At 41.9% G+C, this 13357-nt stretch overlaps 1 protein-coding gene across 7 annotated transcripts in view; it reads left to right on the top strand.

The window, feature by feature from the left end:
* Window positions 1-13357, top strand: part of camk2a (calcium/calmodulin dependent protein kinase (CaM kinase) II alpha) — a 106570-nt gene that overhangs the window by 59440 nt on the left and 33773 nt on the right. For all 7 annotated transcript variants that reach the window (XM_012958394.2, XM_031897527.1, XM_031897528.1 and 4 more), the window contains 6 exon segments: window positions 874-946; window positions 1763-1865; window positions 2246-2329; window positions 3162-3256; window positions 11682-11804; window positions 11900-11983. In XM_012958394.2, coding sequence (XP_012813848.1) covers window positions 874-946; window positions 1763-1865; window positions 2246-2329; window positions 3162-3256; window positions 11682-11804; window positions 11900-11983 — 562 coding nt within the window.

The following is a 13357-nucleotide window of genomic DNA, read 5'->3' on the forward strand; positions in this document are numbered from 1 at the left end:
AGTTTTACATTTGAGCTGCTTTATGCAATATATTTTTATAGAGAACTACTGGGTATGTTTGAGGGTATAGTTTTCCTTTAACAAGACAGAAGGCTGTTTTGGGTGCAAAATGCACACTATGCAGGTTACAAGCATACAAATGATGCCTCAGGCTGCAGATTACAGGACCAATTCTCATTTTATCTGGAAATGATTAAACCTACAGAGTAACTAAGCCAATCCTGGGGATTACTTTTTGTTTTTAAATGGCACAGGTCTGGACTGGGATTCGAAACAGATCCTGGCATTCAATTACACATAGACCCAATTGGTCAAATAAATAGTAACTGTCTATGGCATCTTAACAGCAGCCCCTCTGGCATTTGCCAGAATCCCCAGACTGCCAGTCCTGGCCTAGATTGGCAGCATTCACTACAATGACAGGGATTGGTTATCTTTGTAGACAATGTGAAATAACGTAAATCCCAATGGTTATGAAACCTGTGTTTCTGGGTAACCACTGAGCAGATATGCCAATTTTCCAATATTGCCCAATATGGTAAGACATCGGTAACTCCACCGAGGAAATGTAATAAAAGGCTCTAAGTTTCTGATTACATGTGTAAAAAAAAATCTTATTAGTTTCTATGGGTGACAGCACTTGGGCCTTTTATTATATATGGGGGGGGGGGGGGTACTGGTTTAGTATAGAAAAGTCAGGGCAAATGGCCATATGTGCTATTAGTGTTCATTAATGTGCAGTATTTTTCTTTTATTAATTAACCAAGGCCAAAGCCTCTAGCGGAGTATAGTATGAAACCTCTGGGACTGCCAAATAGTCTATTAACGTAATGAGAGCAATGTAATGTCCTGTTTTTGCTTTCTTTTTTGCAGCCATTGCATTCAGCAGATTCTAGAAGCAGTTTTGCATTGTCACCAGATGGGGGTAGTGCACAGAGATCTGAAGGTGAGGGTAGCGGCAGTATGAATCCAGCAGTTGCCTCTATACAGACACCCTTGTGTACATGTTTGCCTGCATCATTCTCTGGGTCTTTCCAGTTTTCCTCATTGGTCACACACCCCATACTCCAGTTTTCTTTCATCATGTTTCCCCTACACATTCTGCATACTGAGAGCATATTCCATTTCCCTGGTTGTATGATGTTTCTACATGTACTATATTGCAATAATGTAATAAAATTATTCCCTTGGTTCTTTCATCAGGGTGTTTCTACACCAATATCTACAACATGGTGTATGTGCAACTGCAGTAAAGAGCCATCACACACTCTGTTCTTTCATCACAGTCTTCCTTTTTAAATACCATACATACCAATTCATTCTGTTTTTTTACCCAAAGTGCAATTTTATACCAAGACTGTCCTTGGCTTCCCTCTGCCATAGCACTAAGGTGCACCTACATTGATCTTTTATCATGATGACTGCTGCACCTGCCATAATCAGGCCAAGCTACTTGAAAGCAGATTGTGTTTTTTGCCCATTCCCTCCTCAGTCCTTCAGAAAACAAAATAACCTACCACAACCCCAAGCTCAAAATGTTCTCTAAGCCGCCTGACCCTTGGACCTATGTCCTATGCACATCTCTATTCTAGGTGGCAGTTGGTAACTAGAATTCTCCAATTCTCTCCATTCTTCCCTCCATTCACCATGATATAAAAAAGTTGGTAGAACAGCAACAAACTCTTGCTGCAGTTTGCTATTTTATCTGTTTTAGAAAATTACACATTGTTTTAATTGTTTTCCTTTGTTTTCCCTTGCACAGCCAGAGAACCTTCTTTTGGCTTCAAAACTAAAGGGAGCAGCTGTCAAACTGGCAGATTTTGGGCTGGCCATTGAGGTGGAAGGCGAACAACAGGCTTGGTTTGGTAAGTGAAGTACAGAGCTAACCTTTGCTATTTTCTGTAAGGCCCACTGTTTATTGTGATATTATTGTAAAGCTCTACAAAATGTGCTGTCAATATATGCTGATGATAATAATGATATCCTTGCCCACCCAGACTATTACTACCAAGGAACAATTTAATGCTCAGTTCTCTTGCGAGATCCCTAGTACAAACCCGCAAAGTTCAAATGAAGGGTGATAGGATGGGGTCATTACAGATAATAAAATAAATACTACAAATATCTGTTATTAAATAGTACTTTATCAGTTATTTGTATTTTGTAAATTTTTGCCCTAAAAACCCTATCGAGGGGTCATGGCAGCATCATGGTTTGGAGACTGACATGTATCTGGTTCTCACAGGCTTTGCAGGAACGCCCGGCTATCTCTCCCCAGAAGTTCTAAGGAAAGACCCCTATGGAAAGGCTGTGGATCTCTGGGCCTGTGGTAAAGATTTTAACCCTTCCTGTTAAAAATGTCTACTGAACAAATGATTCTTTTTTTAACATTCCTAAGCAGAAACAATTTCTAAGTTAGTCTAAAAGATTCTTTTATTCATCAGAATGCAAACTCACAACCAACCTACTATTTCTTTTTAAAGACAATTATAGTTCTAAATAACTTGACCACATGCATTAAATTCAGTGCAGCTGACCATAAAGAATTGTTGATGAGGTTTAGAGGGTATAGATCACTTCTTATTCAATGCAGCTGATGCAAGACTTTTTAAAATTACAGTGGAACCACCAGGGGACCAGAAAAGATGGTGTAAAATCCAGGAAAAATTTAAAGCAGGAAAATGCATTATATATTGGTGGGACCACAAATAATAATGTAAAACGAGAGAAAATTTAAAATCAGAGTATGTAAAATTGAGGTTTTATTTTAGGTCACCTGCAGTACCAATGTATTCAGAGGTAACTCAGTTACATGGACTGCAATGAAGCAGTGCCAATGTGTAATAATGATATGTCGGGTGTATAGCTGTAAGGGGTGCCAGTCATCACTTTGACCATGCAGTACTTTTAGCCTGTTGGCCAGTCACTCACGTTCTGTTGCTGGTGCTGCATTCCATTGCTGCGGAACCATAAAGATCTTAGTTAAATTGCTATTATATATTCATAGATGATTCTGGCCCCCGGTAACCTGCAGGGACCTGCCACCTGAGGCAAGTTTCTCAATCCTATTTTATAAATGTGGGAGCAGTTATACGCATATAGTTTAAGGGTAAAGCAATATTTGAATACTGACAAATTTATTCTCTCTAAATCTTGGCTAGGGGTTATCCTGTACATTTTACTTGTTGGTTACCCTCCTTTCTGGGATGAAGATCAGCACAGACTATACCAGCAAATCAAAGCCGGTGCTTATGATGTAAGTGTCTTTATATACTGTTTCTCCTTACTCCGATGTACTCTCAATTATGCGTAAAGGAAAGTAACCCCCCTATCCTCAGCACTCCCCTGCATTGCCCCTCTCCAAATACTTTCCCTGTAACATTCTCTATACACTCACATACAGACCCACACTGACCTATCTATCCACTCACATACAGACCCATACTGACCTATCTATACACTCACATACAGACCCATACTGAACTATCTATCCACTCACATACAGACCCACACTGACCTGTCTATCCACTCACATACAGACCCACACTGACCTATCTATTCACTCACATACAGACCCACACTGACCTATCTATCCACTCACATACAGACCCATACTGACCTATCTATCCACTCACATACAGACCCACACTGACCTATCTATCCACTCACATACAGACCCATACTGACCTATCTATCCACTCACATACAGACCCACACTGACCTATCTATCCACTCACATACAGACCCATACTGACCTATCTATCCCACTGACCTATCTATCCACTCACATACAGACCCATACTGACCTATCTATACACTCACATACAGACCCATACTGACCCATCTACACACTCACATACAGACCCATACTTACCTATCTATACACTCACATACAGACCCATACTGACCCATCTATACACTCACATACAGACCCATCTATACACTCACATACAGACCCATACTGACCTATCTATCCACTCACATACAGACCCATACTGACCTATCTATCCACTCACATACAGACCCATACTGACCTATCTATCCACTCACATACAGACCCATACTGACCTATCTATACACTCACATACAGACCCATACTGACCTATCTATCCACTCACATACAGACCCACACTGACCTATCTATACACTCACATACAGACCCATACTGAACTATCTATCCACTCACATACAGACCCACACTGACCTGTCTATCCACTCACATACAGACCCACACTGACCTATCTATTCACTCACATACAGACCCACACTGACCTATCTATCCACTCACATACAGACCCATACTGACCTATCTATCCACTCACATACAGACCCACACTGACCTATCTATCCACTCACATACAGACCCATACTGTCCTATCTATCCACTCACATACAGACCCACACTGACCTAACTATCCACTCACATACAGACCCACACTGACCTATCTATCCACTCACATACAGACCCATACTGACCTATCTATCCCACTGACCTATCTATCCACTCACATACAGACCCATACTTACCTATCTATACACTCACATACAGACCCATACTGACCCATCTACACACTCACATACAGACCCATACTTACCTATCTATACACTCACATACAGACCCATACTGACCCATCTATACACTCACATACAGACCCATCTATACACTCACATACAGACCCATACTGACCTATCTATACACTCACATACAGACCCATACTGACCTATCTATACACTCACATACAGACCCATACTGACCTATCTATCCACTCACATACAGACCCATACTGACCTATCTATACACTCACATACAGACCCATACTGACCTATCTATCCACTCACATACAGACCCATACTGACCTATCTATACACTCACATACAGACCCATACTGACCCATCTATACACTCACATACAGACCCATACTGACCTATCTATCCACTCACATACAGACCCATACTGACCTATCTATACACTCACATACAGACCCATACTGACCTATCTATCCACTCACATACAGACCCATACTGACCTATCTATACACTCACATACAGACCCATACTGACCCATCTATACACTCACATACAGACCCATACTGACCTATCTATACACTCACATACAGACCCACACTGACCTATCTATACACTCACATACAGACCCATACTGACCTATCTATCCACTCACATACAGACCCATACTGACCTATCTATACACTCACATACAGACCCATACTGACCTATCTATCCACTCACATACAGACCCATACTGACCTATCTATACACTCACATACAGACCCATACTGACCTATCTATCCACTCACATACAGACCCATACTGACCTATCTATCCACTCACATACAGACCCATACTGACCTATCTATCCACTCACATACAGACCCATACTGACCTATCTATACACTCACATACAGACCCATACTGACCTATCTATCCACTCACATACAGACCCATACTGACCTATCTATACACTCACATACAGACCCATACTGACCTATCTATCCACTCACATACAGACCCATACTGACCTATCTATACACTCACATACAGACCCATACTGACCTATCTATCCACTCACATACAGACCCATACTGACCTATCTATCCACTCACATACAGACCCACACTGACCTATCTATCCACTCACATACAGACCCACACTGACCTATCTATCCACTCACATACAGACCCATACTGTCCTATCTATCCACTCACATACAGACCCACACTGACCTATCTATCCACTCACATACAGACCCATACTGTCCTATCTATCCACTCACATACAGACCCACACTGACCTATCTATCCACTCACATACAGACCCACACTGTCCTATCTATCCACTCACATACAGACCCATACTGTCCTATCTATCCACTCACATACAGACCCATACTGTCCTATCTATCCACTCACATACAGACCCATACTGACCTATCTATCCACTCACATACAGACCCATACTGACCTATCTATACACTCACATACAGACCCATACTGTCCTATCTATCCACTCACATACAGACCCACACTGACCTATCTATCCACTCACATACAGACCCACACTGACCTATCTATCCACTCACATACAGACCCATACTGACCTATCTATACACTCACATACAGACCCATACTGACCTATCTATCCACTCACATACAGACCCATACTGTCCTATCTATCCACTCACATACAGACCCACACTGACCTATCTATCCACTCACATACAGACCCACACTGACCTATCTATCCACTCACATACAGACCCATACTGACCTATCTATCCACTCACATACAGACCCATACTCACCTATCTATCCACTCACATACAGACCCACACTGACCTATCTATCCACTCACATACAGACCCATACTGACCTATCTATCCACTCACATACAGACCCATACTGTCCTATCTATCCACTCCCATACAGACCCATACTGTCCTATCTATCCACTCACATACAGACCCACACTGACCTATCTATCCACTCACATATAGACCCATACTGACCTATCTATCCACTCACATACAGACCCATACTGTCCTATCTATCCACTCACATACAGACCCACACTGACCTATCTATCCACTCACATACAGACCCATACTGACCTATCTATCCACTCACATACAGACCCATACTGTCCTATCTATCCACTCACATACAGACCCATACTGACCTATCTATCCACTCACATACAGACCCATACTGACCTTTCTATACACTCACATACAGACCCACACTGACCTATCTATCCACTCACATACAGACCCATACTGACCTATCTATCCACTCACATACAGACCCATACTGACCTATCCTATACACTCACATACAGACCCATACTGACCTATCTATACACTCACATACAGACCCATACTGACCTATCTATCCACTCACATACAGACCCATACTGACCTATCTATCCACTCACATACAGACCCACACTGACCTATCTATCCACTCACATACAGACCCATACTGACCTATCTATCCACTCACATACAGACCCATACTGACCTATCTATACACTCACATACAGACCCATACTGACCTATCTATCCACTCACATACAGACCCATACTGACCTATCTATACACTCACATACAGACCCACACTGACCTATCTATCCACTCACATACAGACCCATACTGTCCTATCTATCCACTCACATACAGACCCACACTGACCTATCTATCCACTCACATACAGACCCATACTGACCTATCTATCCACTCACATACAGACCCATACTGACCTATCTATACACTCACATACAGACCCACACTGTCCTATCTATCCACTCACATACAGACCCATACTGACCTATCTATACACTCACATACAGACCCATACTGACCTATCTATCTACTCACATACAGACCCATACTGACCTATCTATCCACTCACATACAGACCCATACTCACCTATCTATCCACTCACATACAGACCCACACTGACCTATCTATCCACTCACATACAGACCCATACTGACCTATCTATCCACTCACATACAGACCCATACTGTCCTATCTATCCACTCACATACAGACCCACACTGACCTATCTATCCACTCACATACAGACCCACACTGACCTATCTATCCACTCACATACAGACCCATACTGACCTATCTATCCACTCACATACAGACCCATACTCACCTATCTATCCACTCACATACAGACCCACACTGACCTATCTATCCACTCACATACAGACCCACACTGACCTATCTATCCACTCACATACAGACCCATACTGTCCTATCTATCCACTCACATACAGACCCACACTGACCTATCTATCCACTCACATACAGACCCATACTGACCTATCTATACACTCACATACAGACCCATACTGACCTATCTATCCACTCACATACAGACCCATACTGACCTTTCTATACACTCACATACAGACCCACACTGACCTATCTACCCACTCACATACAGACCCATACTGACCTATCTATCCACTCACATACAGACCCATACTGACCTATCTATCCACTCACATACAGACCCATACTGACCTATCTATACACTCACATACAGACCCATACTGACCTATCTATCCATTCACATACAGACCCATACTGACCTATCTATACACTCACATACAGACCCATACTGACCTATCTATACACTCACATACATAAACTATATATACAAACATTAGTCCTAACTGTAGATATTAGTACCACAATAGCCTTGGATACTATGCTTGTTCAAGAACTCATCCAAGTCCCTCTTAAAGGCATTAACAGAAGCTGCACAGTAACCAAGCGAAGTTCATAAATGCCATCTTTTCCTGTCTTATGATCTTTTTCTGTCAGTTTGTTGACATGGATCTTGCAGGAGCAGTGCAACTCACCAGAAGTGAAAGCAAAGGGGTGCACAACTGGGGCCCTTGCGGTGGCAGCCCCGGTGGGTCCTGGATACCCAAGTCTGACAGTGGTCGAATGTGCTGTATGTCCAGAATTGGCTTTAACTGTGAAATCTCCTGCAAGATCTGCACAAAGTGACTTTTGACCCAAGCACCTTTAATAAATGACAATGGCTGTGGCCATCTTAGCCCTAACTTAACTGCCCTTGCATTGTAAATGACCTTGAAAGTTCTTATTACAGAGTTGGGTTGCCCCAGGCAACCCCGGCCCTTGGGCAGGGAAGATCTGTGCCCCAAAAGATGCCCCATTAGCCCCCATCTTATTCACTGCACATGTTCTGTGCTGTGGCACTTACCTGAGCTTAGGGACCCTCTCACAATATACCGTATTTACAGAATATAAATGTCACAATATAAGGCTGATTAATAAATTAAACAGATTGTACATGGCAGCTTTGACACTGTATTTAGCATAAACATTTGCTTAATAATTTGCTATGATCTGTAAGTGTAGCTTCCCATTAGCTGCCCGGAGCCCATAGAGCATGTGCAGTGTCACTGACACTTATTACACAATCCAGGATGGGGAGCTCCTGTGGCAAATTTAAAGGCCTCAATCATTGCTTCTTTAGAGATGCTGAACCTTTAGGCTGGTGCAATAATTTCAGAATATAACATATGTCCATTGTAGCCATATTCATGTTTAGAATAACAAATAAAATCAATAGCAGGGAGATCATAAAGTTATATATTTTGTATATAAGTATATTCTCTAGTGACCAAAACAACTGGTCACTAGACCAAAAATGGAATGGTTATAATCATGTTTAGGGTTTAGTTATCCTTTAATGAATGAAACAAAATGAAACAGAGGTTAGCAGAAAGCAATCAATCCTGTTTGTGCTGTAGAGATGCTATTGCACAGGAACATTAGGGTATCAGGGCTGTAGATCCTACCTCCTCTCTTTCTCTACTTAATGTGAGAGTGACTGGCAGCTCACAATCCAACGTTATAAAAATAGGCAGATCGCTAAGTGTTAAAGGGTCTAAAAACACAAGCCTTGCCTTTGCCTGAAAGGCTATTTTATTGCTTCTCATATATCTGCAAATGTTTTTATAAGATATTAGAGGAGAAGCTGAACAGAAGTGGCTTGTGGCATGGCAAACATTCCCCTATGGGTGGGGGGCATGTAGTTAAATAGCTTGGATTCCATACAAATGAAAGTCTGTCCATCAGTAAACCGATCCCTTGCTGCACATAATCTCAGTCTAAATTCATTTGTCCCTGCTCCATGACTGGCCAAAACAATTAGGCTGAAAGAATGTTACCAATGCTGCAGCACATCTCATGGAAAATGCATTCTTTTAATTCAATGAAGTGCTGTCTGCCTGTGAAAAGTTGCAACTAATCTTGTAGTAAATTTCATTGATTTAAAGCCTCTGTGGCAATGAAGCATAAACCACAGTGAAAATCAATTTTGTAAATAAGCCACAGCACAATAAATTGATTGCTGCAAACCAGGCTACAGGGCCAAGGCATGCAAAGGTTATGGAGCATAATCTATGGAACTCCGCATGGTGACAATAGGTATCATTTATTTACCCCAGGGGAGGGGCACAAGTGCAGGAGAGCTAAGGGGTGCAAGAACATATGCGTTGAACATATGCATTCCCGGGAAGTTGTTGGTCTTTGCTTGGGGCAGAGTGCAGCATCAGGAGGTGCAGCCCAGCCCTGCCCTTACCATCTTCTGCCACTTTGTAACTTTTGTATCTGAATGGCATACGTTAGGGAGTGGATACCGTAGGGGCAGGGAGGACAGCTATGTGCCTCCCTAATGCAGTCAGAGCTGTATTAGTGAGGGAACCTGCAGGGCTCTGGCTCTAATGCAGATCACAAAGGCCTGAGGATATTTGCACACAACCTAAGGCACTATGCAAAATGTAAAAAAATGGCTGACTGTGGCCTTCTGGAACACAGAGACCTACAGCATACCCCTTGGATTGAGCGCTCAGTTGGATAGGGGTGAGTGGGAGGAGGCAGTTAGGGACCAGAAGGAGGGGAAGGCCTCATTGTGTCTGTTCTCTCTCTTCTAGTGCAGGGAGTGCACCTGCTTTTATGCACAAGCAATGTGCCTCCCATTTGCCCCAGTCAAAACACAGAGAATGCAAGCATAGGGGTGTGATGGGTCAGCTACTTCTGGTGGGGTGGGCCTTAGTATCACCCTTATAGAGTAGTAGCCAAAACATGGTTGTTCAAAGGATACAATCTTTAAATTAATCCAGAGGCTGCAATCTTATGTGGGGCCAGGATTTTTCTCCTGCAGGGAGGGGAGCAGGGGGCAATTGATGGATGCTTACCATGCCCCACTTAACCATGCAACTTGGAGGTCCCTGTTCCCTCTATTTTTACACCACTGCAATCACCATATATTTTCGATTAACATTTTTTTAAAATGGCATTTAATGTAGAAGCTTGTTCCCTGTCCCCAGCAATGACAGTGGGTGGTTTGGCATTGATGTGATTGACATGGGAGGACACAGCGGCACTGACACCCTCCCATGTCAATCACAGCATAACAACCACCCACTGCCAGAGTTTAAGATGGGAGGGAGGCCTCTAGTGTTCAAAAGAAAATTAGAAACTCATACATTCCTTTCATTTAATATTTTGTACTTGACCCTCAAAGCCATCCTCATAATTGGAAATAGGGTTTCCTTAAAGGAACAGTAACACCAAAAAATGAAAGAGCTTTAAAGTAATAAAAATATAATGCACTGTTGCCCTGCACTGGTAAAACTGTTTGCTACAGTAACACTACTATAATTTATATAATAAGCTGCTGTGTAGCCATGGGGGCAGCCATTCAAGCTGGAAAAAAGGAGAAAAGGCACAGGTTACATAGCAGATAACAGATAAGTTCTGTAGAATACAATAGTGTTTTATCTGTTATCTGCTATGTGCCTGTGCCTTTTCTCCTTTGAATGGCTGCCTCCATGGCTACATAGCAGCTTATTTATATAAATTATAGTAGACTTTCTGAAGTAAACACACAACTTTTACCAGTGCAGGGCAGCAGCACATTATATTTTAGTTACTTTTATACACTTTCATTTTTTGGTGTTACTGTTCCTTTAATAAATCAATGTTCCTTACACTGAAGCTAGCCTTATAAACAGATATCTGTTTTCTGTTCTGAAAGCTAGGCTTTGGGCGTTTGAGTTTCCCAGCTGAGCTTTCGCCTTGTTGTGCAGAACTTTATTTGTTCTTTATTAGTTTCCTTCTCCAGAGTGGGACACTGTCACTCCAGAGGCCAAAGATCTCATTAACAAGATGCTGACAATTAACCCATCGAAAAGAATCACTGCAGCAGAAGCACTGAAGCATCCATGGATCTCAGTGAGTCACTCTGTATCACATCAAGAGAAATCTATCTTGTTTGCGTCCTGCAACTGCTCATTTTCTTCTTTCTCTTGTTCTTTCTAATCCTCCAGCACCGCTCAACAGTCGCTTCATGTATGCACAGACAGGAGACAGTAGACTGCCTGAAGAAGTTCAATGCTAGAAGAAAGCTAAAGGTAATGTCGATACATCAGGCTACTATGGTGGGGCTATAAGTAGTAAAGTGAGCAAAACGCATAATTAAAGCCCTATATTAGAGATTCATATATGGCTGTAATAACAAATAATAAATTTCGTTTATTTAGTAAGATGGGCATAGTTTGCCACAGTCAAGCAACCAATATCAACCAACCCTTTCTTTGTAACTACTGTTATCCGCACTAACCTTCAGAGTGCAAGCTCAGTGGGCGCAGGGCAGTAAGTTCAGGGTGTGAGGCCCGGACTGGCAATCTGTAGATTCTTGCAAATGCCACAGGGGCTGCTGTAAGTTGCAATAGACAATTACTACTTATTGTGCCGGTGGAGGCTGTCTATACCCCTTCATGCCTTCGGGCCTATTTTGAATCTCAGTCTGGACCTGATTGCTGCGGAATAAACAGACTAGCTCATATTTTACCCTGAATATCAGGATGACTTGGTAACCCTGCTGTGCTTAGTGCATTATTTCCCTGAAACTATTTCAAACCATTTTATCAAAATTGCAATGATAAACTGCCTAACAATTGGAATATGTTAGTGTAAATTATGGCACATGATGAATTATCAGTTCTGTAACATTGGCTTCAAGTGTTGCTTTGTATGATTGTTACAGTGTGCTACATTACCCAACGGCCCCCAGTGACTTCATTCCATAACATTACCATTTTTATATAAATCAGCCTTTGATCTAAAAATCAATATATACAAAAATTAGGACTACTCTGGTCTCCTGGACTTTAATCTTTTACGATTAATTACAGTTCCAAAGATAATGTGAATTGGAACAAATTTGGTCAGATAGTGATCATAACATGGTAAATTGAACATTTTCTAATTGGGCCAGTGTGGTGGAGTATTATGGGGGGGGTCTGTCCTTGGTCCTTTGCTTTTATTAATGACCTGGAGGGGGGCATAGAAAGTACTGTTTCTATTTTTGCTGACAATACTAAATTGTGCAAAACTGTAAGTTCCAGCAGCAAAAGGAAAAAAAGGTTGAAAAGTGCAAAAATGTTATTCACATTGGAAGAAAAAATATAGATGCAAGTTATACACTAAATGGTAGTGTGTTGGGGGGATCCTTAATTGAAAAGGATCTGGATTTTTGTGGATAGCAAGTCTTATTCCAGACAGTGTCATTCGGTGGCTACTAAAGCAAATAAAGTGCTGTCTTGCATAAAAAAGGGCATTGACTCAAGAGATCAAAACATAATTTTGCCCCTTTATAGGTCCCTGGTAAGGCCTCACCTTGAGTATGCAGTGCAGTTTTGGGATCCAGTCCTTAAGAAGGTTATTGAATAGCAAGAGAGAGTGCAGAGACTGCAAGTAAACTGGGAAAGGGGATGGAAGATTTG

Source organism: Xenopus tropicalis, chromosome 3 (assembly GCF_000004195.4).
Source record: "Xenopus tropicalis strain Nigerian chromosome 3, UCB_Xtro_10.0, whole genome shotgun sequence".
NCBI lineage: Eukaryota > Metazoa > Chordata > Amphibia > Anura > Pipidae > Xenopus > Xenopus tropicalis.